Genomic DNA, 27759 nt, shown 5'->3' on the forward strand with positions numbered 1-27759 from the left:
GCAGAACTGTTTGCATTACTGTTTGGAGGGCCTTTGGAAACTTTCCAGTCTGACGCCCTGAACAAAACAAAGTTCTCACTTTAAAACAGCTTCTGTTTTGAAACTTTTTTAACATTTAAAAGCGGTAATTCAGATTTTTTTACTGTTTTATTTAATCTGAAGGTTTCAACACTTTGTCCCACTTTGGAAGTTTTTTCACCACAAATCTTCAGTAATTTTATGGCATGATGCAACTGGTTCTTCCTCCTCTTAGATGGTAAAAATGCTAGTGGGCGGGGGGGTGGGTGTCACTTTATATAAGCAACCTGTCACTGTTTGGTACTTACACTGCCCAGTTGATTTCTTAGCAGAAATCAACCCAGTTTGGGGATAACTCTGTTAAAGGTATCAATTTATTTTCACTGAGCCATATTATACTAAATTAATTCTTAAATGTTTTCATCTAACTGGTGAGTAGATGGAGGCTGAATGGAAAAAAAGTACCTCTGCATTCATTAATACCTCTGTAGACACTTACAATATTGAGTCATATTATTTTGATTTTTGTCAAGGATTTTGATCATGATTTTGGGTGGGTATCCTTTTGGTGCAGCATTTTAGATAAAGACGTGTAAATCATGTAGTGTTATGTCCAGCTCAGCTCGAGTTCTGCCAAATTACCTAAGATATGATTAATACTTAGAATAGTAGCTAAAATTAAATTTCATGTTTTAATAAAAAAGCAGATTTAATCAATAGTCTCTTAAGCTCTGCGGAGTGAGATCATCGTTATGTCAATGTCTTACACAGTGCTGAGTATTTTGACATGTGTAGTAATGGTGGTTTTCTTTTATTAGAAACAAATTGAACAGCTGGGTACAAATGTCTTCCACTCACTGTTACAGGAATGGTCAGTGTCTGCAGGTGCTGCTTGGTCTTTAGTGGTTTTTTTTCAAATGGTTTTACTATAATTATAGAGATGAGAGCTCTTTATGCTTAATCTTGTAATGAGTTTGTTTGCGTAATGCATTTACCCAAGTGGACTTCCTAGATGGTGAAGCACAGAGCTTGCGTGTGCTGCACTGTCTGCTAGACATGCTGCTGGGGGATAAACCAGGGATAAGTGAAAAGGTTGCATGAGATAACAGTGTGGAAAGCTCCAACTCTATCACTAGAGTTAGTGTGACACTGAATGTATTAAAAAACAGCGCTGAAATAGTGACCATTGCTAGCTGGGGATGATAACTTTAAAGTAGCTGCTATGAGACAGTAAAGTGCTGCCTCCCACTGCACTTCTCTGAATGTTGCATTGGGTATTGGCATGTGTGGCTGATAAAACTGGGGATAGATATAGCATTGTAAGTATGTGCCTGAGAAGATGAGGTATGTGTTTTGTAGCTTTACTTCTTACTCTGCAGGATTTATACTGAGTGGTTTGCTTTGTCAGCCTGAGCAGTTATTTAAAAAGCATTCTTGTTGGGGTTTGCAGTTTTTTCTTCCCATTTAAAAATCTAGGCTAGTGAATTGTCCCCGTTGTGTTGCTGAGAAAACCCCAGAGAGAGAGTGAGGTAGCTTACTGATTTATTCCACAAATGTTCCCAGCACCCCTTTGAAATAGCTAGAAACTGGAATGCCTGTGGTCTGCTTTCAAATGGATACTTAAAGGGTATGATTTTTGTGTCTCCTGCTCAGACCTTCAGAGGTATGCACGTGATAGGAAACGTGCATTTCTGGTTTGTGTGTGCCTCTGGGTGAGAGGAATGGTTGATTCTCTTTGGCTCAGAGACCTGTGAAGAAGACACAAGTATGTCTCACAGGAACCATCCTCAGCTTGACAGCCTCATACTGTCTGCTTCTAGTGCTAAAACCAGAACAGTTGAGTATGGTTTTGCAGTCAGATGTGGTAGCTCCAAGCCATTATGGGAAAGCACCAGAAGTTTCACTTCCACCTGTGCTGCTTTCTACAATTTTCCTCCCATCCACAAAAGCAGGAGAGGGTGTTCCCAGTGGTTGCTCTTCTGGTTTTTCTCAATTAGCTCTGCCTGTCCTGCTTTCATATATCTCAAATCCTTGTGCGTGAGGGAAAGGTGGAATAGAGGAAGAACATGCAGGAGAGGGCTGATAGATTTAGCGATGCTGTCTTCCAATGCAGTGTGTACTATAGTGAGAGGTTTAACACCAAGTTTTCCTGATTTAATATGGCTGTGAAATGGCCAGACAGGCACCATTTGGCTGAGTGCATAGAAATCACTGGTGTTTTCAAAATGACAGTTGCACAGTCGGGCCCTTAATAATTACAGAATCATTCTTCCATCTGAGTTTTCTTCCCCAGAATGTGCAAAGGACCTGGGCATGACTGCAAAACAGTCCTAGAAATATCTTGCCATGCAGTTTTCAGTCCTTTCTAAACCTGGTTCCGAGAGTCTGCATTTTTTGAAATCAGCATCTTCTCTGGAGCCTTGTCTAAGTTTCAAACTTTTTTTGGCTCCTTCATAACAAGAACGAAAAGTTACATTTCACCTCCAGTGGGGTGGAGGGAGGGAGAAGCTGAAGGTACTTCATGCCTCTGTGTAATACAGCCTAGCAGTGCTTTATTATTTTACCCTGCTATGTTGTGTCACAAATGTCTGTTTAACATGCTATTTCCCCATAACTCCCAACACTGCTGTTTGCTGTGTGTCCTTGTGCACAGAATTCTTGTGGTTTGAATTGTTTTTCTCAGGTATACTGTTCTGCATTTTTCCCAGATGAATTCACTCTTGGTGTTTGCCTCTGCCTCCCGTTCTTCTGCAACAGTAGAGTCCAGCATTGACTAAAGGTAAGAAACTACAGTTCACATTAGTCTCATTGCTGTATTTCTCTAGCTGGAGTGACTTTTGCATCATTCTCCCACTGCAGTTTTCATAAGCGTGTTTTTAATTCCTACTTCTTACTTCACCAAAGAATATTTTTAATCAAACCAAGCCTAGTAATGATTCCGATCTTTCTTTGTTAGAAACTCCTCTCATGCTACTCCTTGTTTTCATTTTACATTGTTATTTCAGTAGTGTCTCTTACACAGTTTCTGTTGCCAAGATTCTGTCTGTATCCAAGGCAACTTAAATAAATTTGAGGGTAAGATAGTGAGAGATGATGTATCAATTACTCATATCCAAGTAGATGACCTCTGTGGCACTCCCTTTATGCATCATGGTAATTCTGCTCGATTTAAAATGTTTGGGTGCAGTGTGTACAGTTGTGGAGACAGGGAAGATTCCTCACTAATGAAGACCTGCTGTTTTGTAATGCTGCAACATGTTCCAGCCTATTCCAGTGCCATGTGCATCACGTGGGATCTGGGCTGACAGCCAGTGCAAATGTTTCTTCAAGGACTTTAGGACATATTCTAATTATGTTTAGATTCTCCCACTCTCTTTTCATCTGAAGGATGTCACTCTTTCTGCTCATTTCAAAGTGTGGTGCAAAGCACTCCATCTGCCAGCATGAGAGGGGTCCACTGGTGCACTTGTGTGAGAGGCAGTAGGATGGCTGCCTTTGTGAGTGACTCTTTAACCTCCAGCTGTGAGAAGTCCCAGGCCTTTGAACACTGTCAGAACTTGGCCAGTGTCCAGCAGTGTTTTCATCCAGTGCTGCAGGAGATGTAAAATTCCCTGGAAGAAAGAGCTTCATTTCTCTGAGCCTAGCAGGGGAAAGAAAAGGGGGAATGAATTGTGGGATGAAGCGTCTAAAACTCTCCATAGCTGAAAAAAAAAGCAACGTTTTGTGGAGGAAAAATGTATTTGTGGGAGCTATGCATGTGAACACATGTATTCTCTCTCAACCTGCTATTGAAGGTGTGTGATGGGACTACAGGATCTTACCTAGGGGTCTTTTTTAAGGGGATTGGCATTGCAAAACAGCAGGCAAGAATAAAGACCATTATGCAATACCGTGCACCGGAACGTAATTCTGCGAGGTGAACACAGTGAGGGCAGATCCATGGCTGTATGTGATACATGGCAAATGAGATTGTGCGTTTCTGTGGGTGTGTAGAACAGGCTGAGGGCTTTTGAAAAGGTGCAGACTCAGCCTGGAGGAAATGTTTCTGACGTGGGGAGGAAGGAGGGAAACACTCTTTTCTGTCCTTACTTTGCAAGTTATCCAAGAGCAAGCCTGTATTCTTGTCTCTGCCGTGGTCTATGCCCTCTGACAATCAGTGCTAAATTGCATGAATTCTTTCCTGGAGAGCCACATGCAGTAACACCTTCTTTTCAGCCAAATTAATTTCTCAAGGGTGATATTGTTACAGCAGATCCCTGGCTACTTAATGATTTTTATTGTCTAGGCAAGTGCATTAATTAACTGGATACATAAGAAAGTCTGGGTCAAACTTCAGAAAGTCGGCCAGACTTTCTCAATCCCTTGTGGCTGCTGGGATCATCCTGCTGCCTGGTGTGACCTGAGTAATCAGTGTATTGCCAGACTGGCATCTCTCAGTCCTGATTCCCACAGGTTCACAGTAGTGTTCAGCAGCAGTTCAAGGCTCTGTTGTGGGTGGCATGTGTGTCCAGGAAGAAGTTTTTGTGTAACTTCTTTGGCCAATGTTACTGATACAGCTGAAGTGACTTCAGGAGGGGAATGGAACCAGGGTTTAAAATCTCTAGTCTGCATGTCCCTAACAGAACATAAGCCACCTTCCAGCGGTACATGGCCCAGTAGCTGTGGTTGCCACTGATTGTGATAACCATTGTGAACTCCTTCAACACAAGATGGGGTACAGGCTGTTGTGGAGTTAGTTGTTGGAAAGAGTTTCTCCTGAAAAAAAAAAAAAAAGGAAATTTATGTTTTGTTCTTTCCATCTTGCCCAAATATAAGATTAGAAGAGAGGAAAAGAAACTGAGGCTAATTCTCTTCTTTGCCTATACTTGGCTTATATTGCTGTAAACTTGCTTACCTCAGTATATGTAAGATGAAAGTCAGGCTGTGCTCATGGCATTGGGTGCACCTGGCTTGAAGAGGTTTCTTTGTACTTTAATGGGCACTGCAAGGGGTTCCCAAGAGAGCTCTTCAGAAGGAAGCTGTTTTTCTCTGGGCAGGCTGCATTGAGCCTCATTATTGCTCTGGCTTTTGCTGCACAGCACATATGTTACTGTGGGGTTGTCAGCCCTTCAGTAGATTTCTACAGCGCAATAAAAATAAGTAGATTAACCAAGCAAAGAAGATTAGGGACACTTTGGGGAAGGAAAGGGAAGGGAGGAGGATGAGCTGGAGGGAGTATAAAAAGAGACCACAAGACTGTGAGTACCAGGCTTCCTGGTGCATGTTACACAGGGTGGCTTTCTTTGTCCCTTTCGGGTTTGGGTTAGGCATACTGAATAGAACCGATCCTGACACCATGTCCAAAGAGAAACTGGAGTCACTGGTCAAGAACATGGAGATCATGCTCTCTGAGGTAGAGCAGCTGAAGATCCACTGCACCAAGCAGACGGAGGAGGTGAACCAGGTGGTACAGGAACTGCGCCGAGAGAACAGGGAGCTGACAGAGAAGTACGAGCACATCTGCCAGGACCTGAAGGAGGCCAGGGAGGCCATTGCCCAGCTGCAGGACACCAAGTTTGCCTTTGAGGCAAAGGAGCGGCAAGCACAGAAGCTCAACCGGCAGCTGTGAAGCAGCAGGAAAGAGAAGCGAGAGATTTCTTAGCCTGATCTAAGAGTAAACAGAAACCTTCGACCGCTGCAACCAAAAATCCCTGGATCGGTATTTTAAAGCAATCCTTTCTCTTCCTCCTCATACTAAACCTGTGTGCTGGAAAAACCCTGTGTCTCTTTGTGGAGGCAAGATCTCAGGCACAGCTGGAATTCTGCCCCAGAAGGCTCCTTTGTTAATGACTAAATACCTCATTATGCTGGGAGGGAAATCTCATTCCAGAATCCCTTGTCAGAGATCTGAGCCATAGGCGTACAGCAACGGCTGCCAGGATCTGGGCACCTTCTCATGCCCCGTGGGAGCTGCACAAGGACAGAGCCCGGGAAAAGAACTGTCTCTGCCTTGAGCCACTGGAGAGAGCTGTGCTGCAAGAGTCTGCCGAGATGGAGAGAAGCATCATCGATTTCACAGCCCCTGTTGCTCTGTTTTGTTGCTAACTTTTCGTTGTTGCACAGCGAGGCTGTGGTGCTGTCCTTACCAGGGTGTCAGCTTCCTTGCTGCCTGACTCTGGAAGACATCAGCAAGAGCGTACGTCGTGCCTCGTGCTTCCAAGTACTTGCTATCAAGAGCATGTTGGTCCAGAGGATCTTTTAATGCTATTACAGTTGGTGTTGTCCTCTTCCAATTTCAAAGTGAAGTATAAGAACTGGAAAGGTTTCTGTCTCAATTTCCATTTCAATAGCGTTAAATCCTAATGACTCCATGTTTAGTATGCTAGAGTTAAACCTCTGCTGAACATAACAATTTTTAACCAATGAGCTATGTTCTGGCACTGGATTTACTTTTCTGAAACAGAAGTAACATGTATAAACAGACTGGGAATTAGGAGAGATAAATGTATGTGGGGCATGGGGGTGAGAATTTCTTGTCAGGGGTTTTGCTTTCAACTTTTTTCCTGTCTTTCCTAAGCAGCATTTGGGGCAGTCAGTGCCAAGCCCAGCTAAGAGCAGGTGACTTTTGACTCCGCAGTGAATAGCAGGAGATCTCTGGGGGCAGTGTGGAGAGAGTGCTGAGAGAAAAATCCTGAACGTTTAAAGGGAGAAAAAGTCTGAATGTTTAAATGGAGAATAGCTGGAATAGTTCCAGGAGGATCTTTCTTCTTGTTGGCTGTGATGTAGCCAGCTCCTTTCTTTCCTCCGAAGCTTTGCTGTATTGTTATCTCTGCCCAGCAAGCTCCCCCTTCCCAGGGAGGGATGACATTTGGGAGAAGCAGAGAAACTCTTTCCATCCCTGAGGGGCTCAGGGTCTGTGTGGCATCAGGAGGCCAGGCGCGCTGTGCAGGGGTGGAGGGGACTAACCACACTGAGAGCAGGGAGTCAGCGCAGGGGGAAAGGGAAACCTGGCTGCCACAGAGATTCAGGCAGGGGCAGAACAGTTCAGCAAGTCCTTGTCTTAGGACTCAGTCCAGCACTGGTGAAAATAATTGTAGTTTTGTCATTGATTATAAAAATACTGAGATCAGGCCTAGAATTAGATTGTTACTGTTCCTTCTCTGTCCTCCCCTCTGCCACATCAGTCTAGGCCTGATCCAAAGCCTTTGGAAATTAAATTCTTCCCATTAATTTGAATGAGCACTGGGCCAGACCTTCTGAGCAGAGGGCTGCTGTTTGTGTGGCAAAGCAAGCACTGGGACATCCATGGGGAACAGCTTTTTCTGTGAATCGCTGTAAGTGGGAGGTGTGACAACATGTTTCCTTAAATTTGTGTGATCTAGACTTTTATTTTTTGCTATTTTGGGTGGAGCAGATTGGAATATCTGGAAAACATTCGGGAGATCGGAGACTGTCCTTTATGTTTTCAAATGTAATCTGAATACAAATGACCAGCCTTGCTCCTTGCTCACCAGTGACAGCTTGGGGAGCAGAAGAAATTAACATTAATCACTATATTTGTTTGTATAAGAACTAAAAATGTTTTCTCTTGAAATTAATTCTCTAGCTCAAATCTGCTTGCCACCTGTGATTTCTTCTACTTTTTATATATCATTAAAATGTAAAACCAACAATAAAAGGAAAACAAACAGCTGAGGGAGCATCTGTTCTGGATAAGGCATTGCCTCATTTAATGCATGTGTATGTTATTTTTTGAGAGAGTGTGTGTGTATGCTTGCTAAATATAATTATTCCTGTTTAAATCCTGAGCAGCAAGGAATGGGCTAATGGAGACCCTCCAGATCTCTCTGTGTTCCCAGGTTAATCTCTCTAAATGAGATTCTCTGTGTGGCTGCCAAGTTCACCCTACGCAATATTTAAATCCATGATACAGAAAAAGAAAATGGGATTGCAGTGTCCTTATGATCAGTTTCTTAATAATTAGCGGGATTCAAAGTGTCTAATTTCAAGGAAAGCTGTGAGAGTAATTTCATGTAAATATCCTAAGATTTGGTGTAAGGCATTCGAAAAACTGGATGTGTTATCCAATGCTAGAAAAAATTAATATAACACCCAGTCCCTTCCAATAGACTCAGTTGTGTCCTGGTTTTGCTTATGTGGGTCAAGCTTGGGAGGAGTTGGGCTGATTTAAAATCAATGTACATTCCATTACATATAGGTCCTCTGTTTTTTATATGCAAATCTTTGTGTAGCCATCTATAGTCTTAGAAATGGATTAGTGCCTTCACTGTATCCTGAGGTGCAGTGTATTGGAGCGCCTTTCACAACAAAGTTTGCTTGGAATTAGTCACAGCACTTTGAAGTTGTTTTTGCTTTTTGAACACCGATATTATCAGTGTATGCTGCTTTTCTTCTTTAAATGGCCTAAGGATGAAGAGCTGAAACTTGTGTGTAGCATCATCAGCTTGTTCAGAAAGTTGGCCTGAATAAAAGTCTGGCCTGATTTGGGTGAGAATCAAAATAAATATGAAGTGACAGGCTTACCATTTCCCTCATCTTGGAAAGGGATAAAGAGAGGTATCTAATTCTTTGAGTACAAAAAGCCAATTTCTTTGAAGGCTCTCTTGGAGAGCACAGAACAGGAATTGGCTCAGTTGTCAAGAAGGGACTAAGAGAAGAGGACCCAGTCATATCAAGTGCCTGTGAGCTGGTCTGTTCCTGGAGTAGATTACAGCAAAATACTGATGATTGCATTGGTTTTTACTGTTCTAGGCTGCATTATGTGGAAGTGTGCAAGAAGGGAGAGTGGATAGGAATGAAGCTGATACCTCTCTTTCTCTGACCCGCAGCAAGAATGTGCTTGGGTGAGAGGGAGGGAGTTTAATGATGCACATGAGCATATGAGCTGATGGATGGGAATCCTGGGCTAGTAGCTCAAAATGGACAAGAAACTGTGTTGGTGAATCAAAAGTAGAAGATAGAGGTATCTTGGGATTTGTAAGGAGTGTAAGTGAAGAGAAGCACAAATTTGTTGGGGAGTACTAATTACTGAACAAGCAAAAGTGGGCTGCTTCTGTGCAGCCAGGAAAACATGAGGAAAACCTCCCAAAAGTGGACTAAAAGTCCTCAAAACTTCATGAAAGAGGTGGCAGAGCCCTATGTGATACTTATTTCATTACCTATCACTGCTCATGAAACCCCACCTTTGGAAAGATCTCCAGATTTTAGAAATATGATGTCTTCAGGAGAACTTGTGAAGGTCATCAAGTGGATTTTGCTCCTCTAGACTAAATGTGGAAATGTGAATACAATGTAGAAGGTGGTTGTTTCAGAGGTCTGTTTAGTCTAGGACTGTATGTGTCTAGTTCTCTGTAGTGATAGTTTAGCAGTCCTCAAAGCCCCGGCTTAGGGCATCTTGAGTTTTGTACTAATAACCCTATCAATACTGGAGTCTCTTCTCCATATATCTTACTGCAGTTCGCTCTCTTGCATTGCTGACTTCAGTGACTGCACGCTGGCAAACCATAATAAAATTGTCTCTGCTAGTAGAAGGATCTGTACAGAAGTTATACAGGATCGACTCCTCTGCAGCAGTTCTCAGCACTTGAAAGAGTTCATGGGTGGCCAGGTCTCTGGAGCAGATACAGACCAGCACAAGAGTTACTGCAAGAGGATAACAGGCTTTGGTGCACTTAAGTTGTACAGTAGAGCTCATCACTGTGCAGTATGCTTTCCACCTTTCCTCTAAAGACTTTGCAATGTCTCCTGGGCATGAAATTGAGCTCCTTTTCCTGAAGGATTGGCAAGCGTTCATTCTGTATACTGAGAGGCTGTGATTCAGAGGGCTAAATGACATGCCTATCCTGTAATAGTGAGTGAGCGTCTGGGAAGAATGGAGTTATTGGTGTACTATTCAAGTTTGAAAAAAGCTCAGTTCAGATTGGATCGAATTTACTTTTCTGCCTTTTCCTTAAAAAATAATAAGAAAAAATTCAGTATGTCAAAAGATGCATTCTTTTCAGAGTGAGCTGAAGTCTCCTGTTTTCAGACCTTTGTGTAGCTGACCGAAGGAGTGATATGCTGTAGTGTCCCCAGCAGCAATGGATTTGACATCCCGGAGACCCTTATTTCTTTACCTTGTCGTTCAGTCATCAGCACAGTTACCTGGAATGTCAGATTACTGTTCAGTGTTATCCTGTGCTCAGAAGAATTTGGACATATCTCCTGAACAAAATGCCCCAGGTAGTAGGCTAAAGTATTTGAATGGCTGTCCATTTCCCTTGATCAGGCGGTTAGTTAAGAAACTGGATATCAATCTGAAAGCAAAGCAAGGCAAACATCCCATTTTTAAGCATGTGACCCAACCTTAACCATAACATCACAGATCCTTGCTCTTTTGCTAAGTGACTAAGGGAGTGATCAAGAACACCCCTTTGTAATGTGTCTCTGTAGCATGGTTTCCTGATCACAGTGGTCTCCTGGGAGGTTCAGAACTCTTAAACAAACTGAACACAGATCCTTCACTTCCTTAGGTGAATGCTCAAGCCACTGAGACCAGCTTGTCTTCTGGAGGCTTTGTGAGTCTTGTCTGAATTTCTTGGATGCTGCTCAGCACGAGGGGAGAGGAGGTAGAAGAATTGGGAGTGAAGTGACCCCCTGGGAAGAAGGAGGGGTGGGGAGAAGGTGGTTTTAGTTTTGTTCTTATTTCTCACTGTCATGGTTTAACCCAAGCCAGCAACTAAGCACCATGCAGCTGCTCGCTCACTTCCCCCCAACCCAGTGGGATGGGGGAGGAAATTGGGAAAAAAAAGTAAAACTTGTGGGTTGAGATAAGAACAATTTATAGAACAGAAAGGAAGAAACTAATAATGATAATGGTAACACTAATAAAATGATAATAGGAGTAATAAAAGGATTGGAATATGCAAGTGATGCACAATGCAATTGCTCACCACCTGCCGACCGATGCCCAGTTAGTTCCTGAGCTGCGATCCCCCCCACCCCCAGTTTATATACAGGGCATGACATCCCATGGTATGGAATACCCTGTTGGCCAGTTTGGGTCAGCTGTCCTGGCTGTATCCCCTCCCAACTTCTTGTGCCCCTCCAGCCGTCTTGCTGGCTGGGCATGAGAAGCTGGAAAATCCTTGAATTAGTCTAAACATTACTTAACACACTGGTTTTTTCAGTTGTTGCTATCAACATTCTTTTCATACTGAACCCAAAACATAAGACTATACCAGCTACTAGGAAGACAATTAACTCTATCCCAGCTGAAACCAGGACTAATTTCCCTGAAGTCAAGTCTGGTTTGCCCGTGACAGTAACTAGTGAGTGAGTCTTTATCGTGACTGATGAGCTTTTCCATCATATTTTCTTCCCATGTCCTGTTGAGGATGAGGAGTGATAGAGCAGCTTGGTGGGCATCTGGCGACCAGCCAAGGTCAACCCACCACGATGCTGTAAGTGTCAGACAGCCATAACCAGTTAGACTGGAGCTGTGTCCAGTAAAGCATGCAAATCTTTAGAAAACAGCCTCTGACAGTAAGGAATCCTGGTGGTTTGTTTCTGTGAAAGGTACTTCTGGAGTATAATAAAAGAGAAAGCAGAAGTCTTACTACTGACCTCTGGCCATGTAACTATTGAAATCCCAGTATCACAGCTCCTGTCGAGGTTGCTTCTTGCCAAAAGCACTTCACTGATGGGATTAGAAGGGGATATCTTGTTCAACAGTATGCATTTACTATGCATTCACCTCAACTGTTTCTTCTTGATGATCACATCTGTGACACCCAGTTGCCATTGCCTCCAGGCTAGCCACTGGACAGAGCTAGTGGCAAAAGGCAAATGCCTGTGGTCCTGACTGTATTCACTCCACAGTGAACTGTGAGTGTCTTATCAAGAGACAAGAATGGTCTTGAACCAGCGGATTATCTTACTTTCACTAAATGGTAGGTGTTGAAAACAATTTCAACACAGGGATCAAGTCCTTTCTCCCAGAGAAAAGGTACACACGCAAAACTTTCTGTTAAACTACAGGGCAAAGGTTTACTTCATATTTGCATTGTCTTTTTACTGGTAAGGACTGGTCTGGAGTTCAAATCTCTTACTAATAGCTTCTGATTTTGTCATGTCTTTACTGGAATGAGGAAGTATGAGCAGATTTTTCTTTCCTTTTGTTAATAAAAGGAGTTTTATCAACATTTCGTGTTGCTTAGTTGTGGTAAAAGTCTGGTCACTTGTTTTATTTCAGTATCTCGGGAGGTTATCTATTAAGTCTTTATGGGGTTAAAAATGAATCCAGATGTGTTTATGCAGTATCTGCTTTAATGCAGTAGGCACAGCTGTTTTTTGGATGTATCCTGGCTACATTCCAACATGAGCAGTCACATTTTCCCTGTCTCTGAACTCCCTTGTAGTTTTTACTATCAACAAGAACACAAAAACCACAAGAACATTACTAAGCTTGGTATTTCCAAACAACATTCGGTGAGTGTCCTGCTGCTGTGAGAAGAAATTTTGAGAATCAGGTATTTATAAATTCATCTGGAGTTGTGGGGGTTTTTGCCTACTAGCTTTTGAACCTTTGGGATTGGATTTCGAGCCTTTTCTTGCCAATGATACAGGCTAAGAGCTTTAAATTGATCTGAACGTGTGGTTTATTCATATAAGGCCGAGGGTTCAGGTTTTGGTTTGATGAAATATCATGAAGCTTAGGATATAACTGTGACAGCTGGCAGGATGGCAGTAGCCAGTGGCCAGCTGAGAGTACAGGTGGATAAAGAAAAAGCATGCACTGATGTAACTTCTTTCTGATGCAAAAGCAGGGCCCACAGCTTGGCCCAAAGCCTGGATTTATTTTCTTAAAGGAAAATTTGAATCTAAATGGGCAAGACAATAATTTCTGTATTCTTAATTAGGCATTAACAGTGTCCAATTGTTGTCTCTACTGACAAGGGGAACATAGGTAGCCATGTGTCAGCACCACCATTAGACATTCTTCTGGGGTATGTTGTATCTTTCAACCTTTTGGGGTTCCTCTGCTTCTTGGTGGAGGCGTTGCCATTTTGTTATGGTTTTCCTGTTAGGGTTTATCCTTGTTTATTGTGGCAGAGTTAGCTTGGACAGGAAAGTGCAGGATTGCTTTTGCATGTGGAAAGATGTGACTTTTATTTGAACTCTGTCCCCTGTGGGATGTGTAAGGGTAGGATTTGTGCACTGCATACCTTTCGTGGCTAGTTGCCACACAGGGATTGACCAGCAGAGATGAAAAGAGCTGTAGCCCTGGAATAAAATTGCTTCTGTGTCACCTGGTGCATTTATGAGGCTGCTAGAAAATTTCTTTTCTGTTTGGAGCTCTGTGTGTCTAGGTTTGTCAACAATTGCCAACAATATTGTCTCTTTTTATTGTCTAAAGCAGTAGTATGGCCAAGAAGAGTAGTGATACCAGTTCTGGAGATTTCATTGCACATTTTGATGTCTTCCTTGGAAGATCCAGCACGTGGATTTACCTGAAGGCAGAAGCTTCATCTTTCCTTTTGAAAGCAAGGTTCTGTTTCTCATGGTTGCAAATGAACTACTGATGAAAAAGGTCTCTAAAACTGGAAGGCAAACAAAAAGACTAATGCAAGCTTAAGACTTTAAAGCTATTCTCATAATCATGGAGACCTTGGTCATAATATTAAGTAGGGTTGAAATGCTGGTAGCTATTATAATTGCTGGACCAGAATCTATTTTTATAGATCAGTGGTCTTTGTATTTCAATATTTATTTGTTTTATACTAAGCAAAGGACAAAATCAATGCAGGGGGGAACTGTCTGTTTTCAAGATAAGACAACAACAGCAACATGTAAGTTGCTATGCAGTGTTTTCTCTAGTATCCACATGATTAACAGCACAAGTTTTTCCTTGTAATGCATCCAGCTAGATTCCTTTTCCCTTAACAGTTTTCTGTTGCTAAACAGTTCCTCCATGGGATTTTTTCAGAGGATTTCTGAATTGCATTGCATTTGTTAGAGTTAAAAATAGAGAAACCTGAGCTGCCATTGTCTTTGGTTAAATTCAGATCTGTATCCAAAGTGCTGGTATTTTCAGACCTCAGGGATCTGCTTAATTCTGCGTAGAGCCAGACCTAATTGTGCATTATATTTAAGTTCAAACTTTCTTTGGTCAAAAGCATATCTGTGAACTGTGATTCAGGCTTTAGTTTTAAAGTAAATGTTAAGTAAAATATTTATTTTTTTTTAGAGTTAGGGACTTACTGAAAATGAACAGCGAAGGGATGTGTGGATAACTGTCTCTCTTTTGATATGCTGCCTACAGCTAAAATAAGACTAGTTACAAAGGGCCCCACCCCTGAAATAACTTAAGGCACAGTTCAGAGTTAATGTGTGTGCTCACACACAGACTACAGGAGCTAGAAACAATTCCAAAGCATGCCTGCGTGCGTGCATGCTTACGACTCTGGCTTTCCCAAGCAAAAGCGAAAACTCTTGTGAATAAGCTTAGAGGCTGAAGGGGTTAAATGAAATACAACTCTCCTTTTCCTGTGCAGTAAGGATTAGTAACCAAACAGAAGCTGGAGAGAAGAACACTTAAGAGCCACTGTTTGAACCAGAACTAGGAAAGTGGGTTTTGGAGTTTGGCTGCAGAGCGGCATAAGTGTCTCCAACTTCTGCACTCGCCTTTCACAGGTACACGCAGAAGGTAAGAGCTGACTTTGTGTTCTGGGCTGTGTCCTGATCCCTCTACCTGGATATCTATTTTCTATTAGTCTTTTCAGCACAAGCTGCTTGTGCCGTTTAAACTATTTTTTATTTCCCACCATTTTTTTCTTTCAGTTAAAAGAGTAGAGGGGAGAGGGGAGACTAGAGTCCTTATGACTGCAAAATTTTACTTCCTAGAAGGGAGGGAAGAAGACACTCTATGTATTTGGTGAACATTAATCCCTTTCACTTGCAGTTAATTACACTGAGATTTCGTGTAATCAAAACTGCTGTTCCTGGCGTTGTGGTTGGAGGGAGCAGGGGAGTGGAAGGGGAAGGTGCCAGTTTGGTAGGATGCTGGGAAGCCCACTGGAGTCAGACATACGCGCTCTGCTAGAAAGAACACAGAAAGCAAGACAAATGTAGCAGGGATATTGACTGGAGAAACATAATTTTTGCTGGTAGGAATAAAAGCCTGCCTAGGTGGTAAGACTCTCTTACCCCCTAACTATCACCCCTGGAGCGCTCAGCTGCTTCTGTTTGTGTGCTAGCAGGTGCTGAGGGGAGGGAGTGTCTTCTAATCAGTGTTGCATTGCTGTCAGCTGCGTGAGGCAGGATCCGTTTGGGAGGCTCTCCCCAGCCAAACCTTGTCGGAGTCACAACAGACCTGTTTGTGAAAGGGAAGGTTTGCGGGACTGGATCTCTCATCCCTGAGGAAGTCTGATGTGTGAGGCAGGCCAAGGCGGCAGCTTCAGGGACCTGTCCTGGCACAGAGGTGGTAATGGGCTGGTAGCAATGTGGAAGGGCAGTAGATTTGCCTGGTGCCCTGCTCTTCCTTGTGGGTGGTCAGGTGGAGATAGAGGAGCAGTTGACTTAAAAACTGAGTTTCAAAGCTTTGATGAAGGTAATGTTAGTTTTGCATGGAGCTCCTAGGACTAGGAGTAACTGGTGTTAGTATGGGGGCTTAGGGAGATGGTATGTTTCTTTAGGTCTGTCTGTAGAGACCCTAAAGGAGGTTTGTAAGCACCTTTGCTTATTACTTTTGAAAGCATCTTCACGAGACTTGGGAAATTGTTTTATCCCTTCTGCATTGTACTTATGAGGGCCCTTCAACAGTTTCTCTGTAAGCTGGCTTGCAACTTCTATGTTTTTCTCCTGGCTTCTTAGAGACATACCACCTTCTGTAATGCCAGAGCATTTCCCAGTCTCTGTAGATAGAGCAGCCATGAAAAATGATTCTTTCTGAGGTGCAGTGTGTTGATGAGCCAGTGTGCTACACAGCCATGTGTGTGTTGGACAACCTCATTCTGGACTCTCCAGACAAATGCTCTGCTGTTACAGAGAGCGAAGAGAAGTGTTTGTGACGTGAAACAATGTTAGATAGGACCGTGTATCTTTGGCATGGCACTAGCTTAAACTAATATTTGTTCCTGTTAGTAAATGGAATGATTAATGAAATGCAAAAAAACCTAAAACAGCAAATTTGCTGTCTCTAGAAGTTTTGCTTTTAGCATATTTTGTTGTCCAGTGTGAGATAATTGAGACTTCTTTTTCAAGCATATTCTCAGGTTCTCACACACTGTGGAGCATCCTGACACCTCAGAGGTGTTTGTTTTTAAAATATTTTGCTTCATGAGTGTAAATGCTTGATGGCTTCGCAGAAATGCTGGGGTCGGGATAGTTTCTTTCTAGCATTTGCATATGCCAAATCTGTTCTCTAGTAAACCGTCCACTCTGAATGTAGCATTTGAGAAAAGGTGTGTGATGAAAGATTTGAGGTGATTTTCAAGCAAGGATGTAGGTTTTTGTTTGCTGGTCTCTCTATGTATATATATAAAAAATATTAAGTATAAAACTAAATTATCTTAATTTGAAGGGAAAGTGGCAATCGTTATGCTATAGAGAAGTTAGAGAATGGATGATTTCAAATGTTGCTGTTCAATAAGTATAGTAACTTCTGATGCAGATTGTGTATCTTTGATTTTGAGATGGGCTGTCTCAGATCCAGCTACTTCCACTGTGGTAAAAGAGAACACTGGTAGAGCTTATCTAATCTAGTTGCTTCAGGGTTTACTTGCCTCACAGATTAGACACCAAGATTCAGCTGGAGTCTGTGTGAATGGCTGTGCCCTGACTTGCTGAAAGGGTTTAGGAAACAGGAAAGGAGTTATGTTGTTGCAACTGGTTTTCTTGGTAGTACTTGAGTTTGAGTTAAAAGATCAAATTTTATTCTAAGGTAACACAGATGTTCTGTTAAAATAGGGAACCTGGTGGAAAAAAACTGACCTTGATCGAGGGCCCCTTCTTCTGAATGCAATGTAAGTAAGATCAAATACTGTTCTGTGCCTCAGAACAGGTAGGGCTTAGGCTACCAGAAGGCTTTCTCTTTGTTCAGAGGGGGGCTTTAAACGTTAATAAAATGTTAACCATTTTATTAGTTCATGTACGTACCTTGTGCCTCATCAGTGTGCAGCAAAAAGCTTCTTTATAAGAGGATGAGAGCTGGTGTTTTGTATAAGAACAGAACCTAGAATACATAGGATGCAATTACAATAGTCCTTATGATTTGTGTTATAGGCTCATCATTAGCTGAGTGAAGGGGTAAGTGTTCTCCTAGTGGCACATTGGTGCTCAGTGAACTCCAGAGGAATTAAGTTGCTTTGCTCTTAGGTCTGTAGTAAGGATTATACAAAACTGATGATAAACCCCTCAGTGCACCTAGCATAGCTACTGAGCCTAGACAGTGACAGATGATTGCTCTAATCCAGTACAGTCATTTGCAGTTATGCCCATGGTATGAGGGACTTGTCAAAAGAACTTATTTCACTGGAAATTATACTCTGCTGGATACAGTTTCACTGTCTCATTTTCTTAAGACTCTTGGATCTGAAATGTGATTTGTTGTGGTCCAGTCTTGTCTTGAGCAATGAATAGTAATGGTTACTAGATGTTTGAGAAGGGACTTTAATATAAAAGGATTTGAGTGTGTACATACTCATATGCATAGTCTATGTACAAACCACTTGTTTATGCGTTCTCACACAGTAACAAGCTCGCCTTCTTGACATTGCAGACATGATGTATAGAAAACAAGTACTATCCACAGATTGTTTATTTCTCTGCCTAGCCCTTAAAGCAGTAATTGGAGGCTCTGGTTCGGGCATCCGTGGGAGAAACCAGCTTCAGAGCAAAGAACCAGTTTATTTTTAGATCACACTGTTGTCATTTTGCTGTGATCACACAGTCGAGCATGTGCTTCCTTTGAGATCTCTCCAGGCACTGCAGTGCGATCGCACCCTCCTAAGATCATTTCTTATGAAGTTAATTTTTAGTGACAGATGAAAGATGCTAGGGCTGGTATCCTTAGAGACTGCAGCCCTAATTCCACTAGCACACATTCTGCCTCCTAAGTTTGTTAGTCAAAAGTTCTGTGGTTTTTTTTTCTTCCTTTTCATTTCTTTTAGTTCTTCTCATGTTAGTCATCTTTCCCTCGCAGAGTAATGTAAGACAGTCCACTGACTTCTCTGGGGAAATACCTACTTCCTACCACTGAAGGTATGTCTGCATCACAGTCAGTAAGGGTGATTCCTTAGGGAAGAGATGTACCCATACAAGTGTAGCATGCTTGGCATGTTTACAGATATGTATGGTTAAAACTGAGTTCACTTAAAAAAAAAAAAGTATCTTAGGTTCCAGAAGCAATGTGGAGGCAGCAGCAGTCAAAAACCATATGAGTTTCAGGGTAAATATTCTCATGTTTTCCTGTCTATGTTATTAGTCCCCAAGCAAATTTGTTTAAAGGTGACACAGGTGTTCCTTATGTATGATACAAGCATACCGTTGAATGTAGTGCTAACATCTCAGTGAACAGAGATGTAGATCTTGCAAAGAGAGGCAGAAAACAATTTGCATTGGTTTAAAGTTTCCTTCTGAGATAATGCTTGTTTGTTTTTTTAACCCCTTGCACAGTGCAGAAGATTGCCATATTTATATTTAGGATGGAATGAAGTTAAAATCAGAAGTAATTTTCCAGTGTTGAAATCCTTTATTTTCCTAAAGAATTCTCCAAAATTTGAATTGGAAGGCATTAGTCTCAGCTGGCTAACATGTTTGTAAACAGCAGCAGTGCTCAGTGTCATGTAATATTTCAGATCAGGCTAAGTAACTCATGTAAGTGAAGCTTGAGCTGTGACAAGACAGTAGTAAATGTAAAAGGTTGTTAGCCATTCCTCTTCAATTACGTCTTCAATTATGTTAGTGTTTGGTATGTTATATCCTGCTCATGTATTTTCCACAGGCAGTGTGTGGCTTCTCGTTGCAATGTTAACGGTCTAAATTAGTCTGTGTGCACTTGTCGTTATCCCTACATGCTCCCAGATTTAATTAACAGCTAAGCACAGTGAGACTACCAAAATAGAAGGCAGAATCCTATCTTTATTCCTTATAATGAATCTCTAGCAGCAAACCTAATAGTGGAAGACTGGTTGCAGAAAATTGAATCTCAGCTGATATTAATAGGTAGACAGAAAATTGTCCTCATGAAATACTGTACTAGCTGGCATAGTGGCCACATTTACTTGGAAGATGCTGCTTCACTGACCTAAACCTTAGATACTTCATTGTGGATTTTGGAGAGTGGGAAAGAAGCAGGTCTGCCTCTTCCCCACCCCCTGATAGGGTATGGCATGAGACCTGACTAGAACTTCTGTGTGTTTCACAGTCTGATCTTGCTCTTGCACCTGATGATTTTTCAGCTACGGTTTTGTGAGATTTCGGTATTCAGATCAACACTGTACGACAGAAGCTGCTATAGCTCCCCCAGTTGTTGCTGAACTTGGCATTGCTGTGGAAGTCCTCTGTAAAAACATTGTCAGTCTGAGTCAGCCACATTAAGTGATGGCCCGGTGTGGATTTATGTGCCTGTTACGAATCAGGCTGAAGGCTGAGATGAAAGCCTATTGATATAGCAATCTCAAAGATGCTTGTGTTACCAGTACTCAGTTCTCCAGCCAGCTGGTGCTCTGCTGCTGTGCTCATTAGTAAGTTTTTGTAACTTTTGTTTTTAACAAGGTGAATTTTAAAGTTATTGTAGCTGAAAGTTTGTCTTTTGTAATATGCATAATATGGCTGAAAGTGCATCTTAGCAGGATTACTTTCTTGATGAGGATTTGTCAATGCCTAGCATGTATTTAGAGTGAATTAATAAATCTCGATACTAATGGTAAAGATATCTCTGTAAAACTTCTACTCTGACAACTTGTGTCTTGTCTTTCTTTTTTCTCTCTCCTTTCCCACTAAGTCCTTTCAACCAGTCTTATATTTAAACACAGGTTTATAAACATTTATCCATTGCTTTATATATAAACAGCTCTTTATGAATGTGGCTCATTTAATGGTCAAGGCAAAGGAAATTCAGTATCCTCCCACTTTAACAGGCACATGCACATTAATTGGCTTATCTGCCCTAGCCCAAAGGACATCAGGCTCAGGATTTCCTTTGGAAAAATGTCAAACAAAAGATGGTTTACTATAGTTAGGGAAGAAAACAGGCATATTAAGAACTATCTTGAATGTGGTATCCTCTGCCTAAAGGGGTGGTTGGTTTCCTGGTTCCTCTGGTCTGTGTGATGTGGTACTTATGCTCTTCCAACTCAGTTCCCAGCCTAAGTAAAATGAGGTTTTTCCCTACCCTTGATCCCTGCTACATGGAGCCCCTTTTTATTCCCTGCCTTCATCTCATCTTTTTGCTGTATGTATATATTTTCCCTTTCTAACGCTTCCACCAAAAACTTACAAGGTGCCTCTCAGTATGCCAGGCAAACAGAAGCAAGCTGGAACAAAGATAAGCTGACAGCAAAGCAAAAATCATGTCTTTAGAAAATGTAATGAGTCTAAAAGCTAAAAGACTGCTCTGAGTGAATGGCTAAATAAGTTTATGCCAGTGGATAATTGGGCAACATATCATCATGCTTTCTGACTTCCCACCTCCTTCAACCAAACTTCTAAAAATATAAAGACTGAGAGAGAGATGGTATGTTAATGGCGGTGGAGTTGGGAGTGGAGGGAAGGGAAGGAAATTCTGAAAAGGCGCAAGTAGCGGGATCACAATGGCAACTTCTGCTTTAGTGCTGTATGTGCTAAACTTTACAGTAATCAATTTCTATCTATATTGCAACAGGCAACTATTTATTGCCAGGGTGGCCAACCTGTGGCTCACAAGCCATGCAAAGGCAGCTTCTTGTCAGGGCTACCTCAGATGGGAATAATAGATCCGCACTGGGTTTCAAATCCCCAGCTGGGAAACTAAATGAGCTGTAAGGACCTGCTGAATCTAGCATTGCGGGGTGGCTTTGCCATTTACCTGCATGCCCAGCTAAATCTTGTCTGGCAATAGAAAAGTGGGAACCCTGAAGGGGTCTTTTTATCATCTGCCTATGAACCACTCCCAGCACAGTCCCTGACCCACACATGTGCTACGTGACTTTGGCCAAAGGATGACTTAGAAATATGGTTCACAGGTAAAAGACAGCTGGTCTGTCTTATGTGCTAAACAGAGAAGAATCACGTAGCACTGGCTGTTCTATTATTTTCAAAAAGAATAGAGAGAACCCCACACTGATAAATCTGTGATCAATGGAACTCATGAAACCTGTTTTATTCTCACTTTGTGATCTGATTCTGTACTGTCTAAACAGCTTAAGTTCTTGTTTAGCCAAGGCTGAGTTATTCATAACATCTCTTTCAAGTTTGGATTCCTTCCTGTTGAAAAGAAAAAGCCATCACCTAAATGGGTTAAAATTCCAATACATCTCTTAATCCTGGCCCAGTATCTTTTTCCCTCAAACTAAAGTTAACTTTATGCTTTCTAAACCCTGAAACTAGCCAGCCGAAATTTCCACAAAATATGATTTGATCCATACTGTTCTGGAATAGAAGTAAGGGTCCTGAGCGGCTAAAGTCAGATTCAGGTTTGAATTTCTCTAGTGTTCGGAGGAGTTTGGGTCAATGTCTCTTGGAGAAAACAGCTTCATAGTTCAGGTCTGGACTGACTCTTTTTGACCAAGCTTACAGATGGCTGGAACAAGTCACCACTTCAACCCTTTTATTCATCTAACCTGAGCAGTTAATGCCCGATGTGGTTGGCTAGACACTTTGACTCTCTTCTGGTGTATGGAATGGAGGTTTCAGCTGGGCACACCTTTAGTTCTGCTTGAAGATTCTGGTTGTTCCTCACTTATTGTGAACTGATTCTCGTAATCCCTCTCGCTGAGATAACTTCGTATTTTAGCACTATGGCAGGAATTCCTCCATGTGAGCTTTCCAGCAGCTGTTCCATATCTTGAGCATAAAGTCACTGTTTCCCCTCAGGCCCTGCTGCCGTTTCTGGGTGGAGGGGGGTGGAGATGCTGTTCTAGCACACGATGGGAAAAGGGAGCTGGGGAGGGTTGAAGAGAGTTGGAGAAGGACAGGAGTCACAGGGAGCAGCAGCTGCTGTTGTTGTAAGTGAAAGCACTGCAAAACACTGTCCCTTTCATTCCTTCCCCCGCATACCCAGCCTTCAGTGAGAAGAATGGCAAACAAGCAGAATAAACATATGCTGCAGTATCCCAGGTCCTAGAAGGAGTGAAGGAGCCATTAAATCCAGAAACAGAGCTTGACCTTTCTTCAAAGGTTTCAGGCAGATTCCCCAGTCCCATCTGTGGTCTTTGTGGTTCAAAATAAGGCAAAAGGGACCAGTGCTGAATACTACATCCAAGGAAGCTTTTAAAATAACAAGTTTGTTGAAGCTCAGAGAATCGGACACCAGATATTTTTTTTTTTGCAGTGGGGGATTTAATAGGATACAGAAGGCCCTGTTCTTCCTTCTGGCCATCCTTCCTGGAATCTGTTGACTAGTTTAATAGGGCTGGATGGTCTAAATTCTTTAATGCTAAATTTGGGACATATGGCAGCAATTCTCATGCAAGTGCAATGGCACAAAAATACAAGCAAGCACCAGAGCTGTAACCTCTTGCTGCTTTGATGCAGGAGATTGTCCCAAACATTGGGTGCTGTCTCTAGTTGTCTCCTCAGAGAATCTTTTTGTTCTATCTGGCTAAAAACCTCCAAGATACTAACTACTTGGAGAGTGGGAGAACTGCTAGCCTTGGTGAGCTGCTTCTCTAGCCTCTTCTCCAGAAACCTCACGTGGCTTGGGCCCAGCTCCCTCTCTGCCTCTTGGCTCAGATTCCAGAAGGAGTTGAGTGGGCAGTTCATTAGCAGCAGAGCAACGCTGTTGGAGCAAGGGATGTGATTTCCACAGCCATTTCTGTGAACCTGAGAGGTGCCTGGAATGGAAGATGTGAGGGAGGAAGCTGGGGAAGAGATCCACCCCCACCCCCCCACCCCCCCACCCACCCTGTGCAGTAGGAAGAGGAGCTGATCAATCTCAAAGATTTACCTCTGTTTGACACCAACACCATTCAAGGAAAATGCTATTCTCACAGTGCCCTTTGCTAGTGGTGCGAGTACGTTATAAGCTGCTTCAGGAGAGCTTTGCTGTTTGCACGCATGGAACTTGTAGCAAAAGGGTCTCTCCTGGCTGTCCTTCCCCTCTGAAACTATTTGGCAGTTGGTTAGGGTTGTGACACAGATCTAGCCTGTGTTTCGGTTCTTGGCCTCTATAGCATAGAGAGTGTACTTGACCTCTTGTGGAGGGCATCTCCAGGTTGTTTCTTCCTTGACTTGAATGGGAAGAGTAGTAGCAGCATGTGTGGGTGATAGAGGGTACATAGTCTTCCCACAGTTTCTTAAGAAGGACTAATCTGAAATTAATTAAAGTCTATTCATATAAAAAGCTCCTATAGCTTAATTTTCTTATGAATCATATGATTGGCACTCAGTGTACAGGAAGAGAAGCTTATCAGTGCTAGTTTTCCCAATTATGTTTTCCCTGTTCACTGCTATTTTGCACACAGAATTTGGTGCAACTGGATTTTCAGCGCTTAGCAGTTTTTACATCCAAAAGGAAAAACACTGAAGAACAAGCTTCTTATCCCCAGCACTGTGAATGTTGGCAGTGTCAAAATCCATGGTATATATGAACTTAGAGAGCTGTAATGAGCTGTGATTCAGTGAGGCCTAGCACTATGAGAAAAATGATTGCCCATCATAAAGTAATCTGAAATATGCAAATGCTATATCAAGCAGGTTTCGTTTTGGGTATATTTTGTTTCTGATTTGATGTTCTCAGGCACCGATAATTTTATAGCAATATTATCTTTGTTAATGGTGATACACATTCTGTATTTTATTTGGATTTAACAGGCTAAAGGAACTATATATGAAGTTTTAATATTAAAAAGGATGTTGTTACAATGACTGATGAGGTAAACATTTCTTCCGTGATGCTTTTATGCACTGTGAAAGGAAGATTTCTCCATCTTTCCTTTTCCCTTTCCTTTCCCAAGTTAGAAGCTTAGACTAGATAAAACTGTGCTAGGAATATCTAGTCCATCTCTTCTTTCTGGGCTTAATCAGCTGGTCATGAGAAACAGGCAGTCTCTAGTGGCTGAAGTGTCCATGGTCACAGCTGTAAACATGGGTGAGTGGTGGTTGGTGTGGGCTTGGTTGCTGCAACTCAAAAGAGGATGGATAAAGTAGCAACAGGCAATGCACCAATGAAGTATTGTGGTCCAAAATGTGCATAATGCCCTGATTTTTAGGAACTGTTTTATGCTGCCATACCAGTCTGTGTGGCCTGATCTCCTTTCTAGCTCTGTAAAAGGGCTAAAACTACCGATGGTTGAATCTAGCTATAGCTGTCCATGATGAACTGTAGGATTTTAAACAAGCAAGATCACACAAAGACAGACATGAAGCTTCACCAAGCCACAGAGGATGAATACAGAGTACAGAAATGTTAACAGTGGAATTTCTTACCTTGGGTTGGTTGAAGTCATTGTAATCTTCAAGTATTTTATCATGTGCATATGTAAAAGAGTGGGAGGGCAGACATGCCACAGCATGCATCTTCCACTGTGCCCAGGGATGGTGTTCTCATAATACCAGAGGAAAGTTCAGGGAAACATTTGCACTCAGTAATTACATTCTGGCTTTCTGTGCAGGGTAATTTCAGTCTTTGCAATTGCCTTCATCTACCCAGGGAGTGTAGTGATAAAACTTATTTTTCTTTCACCTTGATTTTTAGTTTCACCTCCATTTTTACTGTATGGTATCTTAGGTTTTCTGCCATACAAGCAGCAAAGAAGCAAGCAATTCTGATCAATAATCTTTCTGTTCCCACAGGCAGGGATGAAGAACTTGTTCCTTCTTCTCATGCTAGCAATGATGCCACCTTCTGCATTTTCAGTAAGTAAAAGTTCTTCTGAACACGGTTACGAGAAATGAAAGATACTTCTCTTAAGGACTGTCAATATCTGTAATTCAAGTATTTTGTAGAAAGTATTCCGGAAAGAGCTAATGGGTCCGAGTCATCAGGCCTACTGTGGTACATGTTATGAAGAGTCTAATATGGCAATTAAATAACAAAATTCTGGTAGTGCCTTTGGCTTTAGGGGTGTTATCTGCAAAGCAGTAATTGCTGTCTCCCGCTTCAAAGCTACAGAGAGTTGTCACTTGAAGTAAAAAGGATTAATCTTTGGTTAGCTGTTTTTTCTCTTTTCTTTGGTCTTAGTGGTCTAAGCCATATGGTTTAGCTTTATTGCGGGAAGTAATCTTTATGTTAAGCCAATTTGATATTGTCAGAAAAAGAAAACAGCTATTAGGAACGGGGATTCCTCTCCCTTTCTGAAAGAGAAGTAGGATCTTACTAAAGTAAATGCAGCTTGAGAACAGTTTCTCTGAGTTTAACTTCAATTATATTAATGAGTTGGACATCTGAGGTAAAAGGTGACCTGCTGAGTAGAGTGGAAGTGTTAGCAAAGGAAGATGTGATGTGTGTGTTTGTTGTAAACAAATGGGGGGGAGGGGGGAGCTAATTATCACCTGGAGTAAGTTTTTTGTGGGAGTAGTGAGGAATTATAAATATGCCATTAAAATTAATGAGTCCGTAACTTTTAATCTCTAGTATGCTTATGAACTTCTGTTCCCAGATTCAGTATTTGCAAATGCTTTCTAGGCCTTCTTTGAAGACCAGGGGTGACGGGTCAGAAATCGAGCAGAATTTGTTAGTCGTCATAGATTTCCTATCTTACAGATTGAAATATCCTTAAATGAGATCTTGCTATCTCACATCTAATAGAAGATGTTGCTGTATGTTCAAAGAACCAGAAAATACTATATTCAGTTCATCTGGTCACCTGCCTATCTCCAACCTGGTGATTTTTTGGAAGGGAAATGACTGAAGCCCTGCAACTGTGAAGGCTGACGTTTTTCTGTAGCATTAGACTCTGTCCCCTGTGTGCAATCAGTAGCTCCTCTTGAAGCCGTACTGAATGAAGGGAGAAGGTTTTGCTTGGTCACCACTTAATTTCAGTTTCCCTGATGTGCTGGATCTGTCCAAGCCATGAGGAAGCAGGAAGATCCAACAGCACTGAGGCACTCTGCTGTGGTAGTTCTCCTTTTTTTTTCTGAGAGGGAAGAAAGAAATACTGTTGGTTTCATATGGTCCATTCCTTACCAGATGCTAATGCAAGTAGGCTGAACCGTAGCAATAGACAACTTGTGAGAGTTGGAGCTGACAGGACTGATTGTAGTGGTGGTAACTCAAGTCTGTGCTAGATCAGGCTATGCACCAAGAGAGTAGGGGAGCTGCCTGAACTCCCATAAGTGGGACAGCTCTGGAAAAGCAGTGCCTGCATGCCTCTGTTTCACTGTGCAGAAGAAGAGTGGTAGCCCTGCTGCTATAAATGCAAATTTTGTACTTGCATGGTGGAAGAAAGAAAGGGAAGGAGAGGGTGAGGCTGAAAACTGAGGCAGGGAATACTGCATGGTGGGAAAGTAAGTTGGAGAACTGCTTGCTGCTCTACACTGTTTTCTACTCCTTTAGGGCTTCACCTGAGATGGCAGGCTAATTGGAAAAAAACCTGTAATCCATGTCACATAGCATTGAAAAGGTCCCTTCCCTGTGCTGTTCTTTTGTAATTCCCAGTGGCAGAGGTGTAAGAGATTGTCAGGTGGCATGGTGCATTTCCCCACACTGAAAGAAAAACGCTTCCTTTAATGTATGGTAGCATATCTCTAAGAAACTGAGGTTCTGTCACTTTAACTGTGCTAAGTATTAGATCCAGAGCAGCCTTGCAGCTGAGACAGTAGCAATTTTTTTCGATTTTGGTATCAAATGAACTGCCAATATAGCAGCACATGAGTGGAAAGGTGGGTCATCTCCAGCTATACAGTGAATAGTGTACACCCCAGGAAGAAGAGGAGGGTGGTAGGAGAACTAAAAACAGCAGAAAAGGCACAGGCTAGCATGTGTGGCTTTTATTCCAGAATGAACTGCTTACCTCGTTGTTTGCATCGGTGGACCCAATGGATCTAAGATTGCTTCTTGGACACCTTTTGTCCCAGAAGCAGGAAGGTGCTAATGGGAGTACAGCTATAAAGATGTGAACTGTAGGCTTACACAAGGATAAAGATGGGTCTACAGGGATTCATGTCTGCTTGTGATTAAAGGGTGTAGATTGATGCCTGCTGTTTTTCATCTCTTCATCTACTTTTGGAGTGGAGTAGCTGAACTTGTTTTTACTTCACTGATTGTTAGGCTAGGGAAAGCAGCAAGCAGAATAAAGGCAGAAATGTTAACAGGGCTGAGACTTTAAGAGTAGCTGAGGCTATTGCCGACATCTTTTCTCTGCTACCAGTCTGGAGTGGCTGGTTTATCTGCCAGACATGGCAGGCGGTATTAAAGAACAAAAAAGGGATTCCTGCTTGTCAAAGCCCCTGGCTGCTGAGAATTTCCTGCCCAGTGCTCAGTCCTTGGTGGGACCTACTAGATGCTTCTTCACTTCTTTCCTGCTAGAATATGGAGAGGGTCTTGCTATACAGCACCTGCGGTGTCTGCCCCTTTCACCCAGCTTTGAAGGATCTGCAAAAGGAGGTCACCCATTACTTGTA

The 27759-nt window shown here is 42.2% G+C and overlaps 1 protein-coding gene across 1 annotated transcript in view; it reads left to right on the plus strand.

The window, feature by feature from the left end:
- Window positions 1-27759, plus strand: part of PAPLN (papilin, proteoglycan like sulfated glycoprotein) — a 71888-nt gene that overhangs the window by 2678 nt on the left and 41451 nt on the right. The window contains exons 2-3 of the mRNA XM_049825363.1: window positions 2727-2797; window positions 24991-25053. Of these exons, the coding sequence (XP_049681320.1) occupies window positions 24997-25053 (57 nt within the window). The 5' untranslated portion in view covers window positions 2727-2797; window positions 24991-24996. The remainder of the gene's footprint in view (window positions 1-2726; window positions 2798-24990; window positions 25054-27759) is intronic.

Source organism: Accipiter gentilis, chromosome 22, assembly GCF_929443795.1.
Source record: "Accipiter gentilis chromosome 22, bAccGen1.1, whole genome shotgun sequence".
In the NCBI taxonomy this organism is placed as follows: domain Eukaryota; kingdom Metazoa; phylum Chordata; class Aves; order Accipitriformes; family Accipitridae; genus Astur; species Astur gentilis.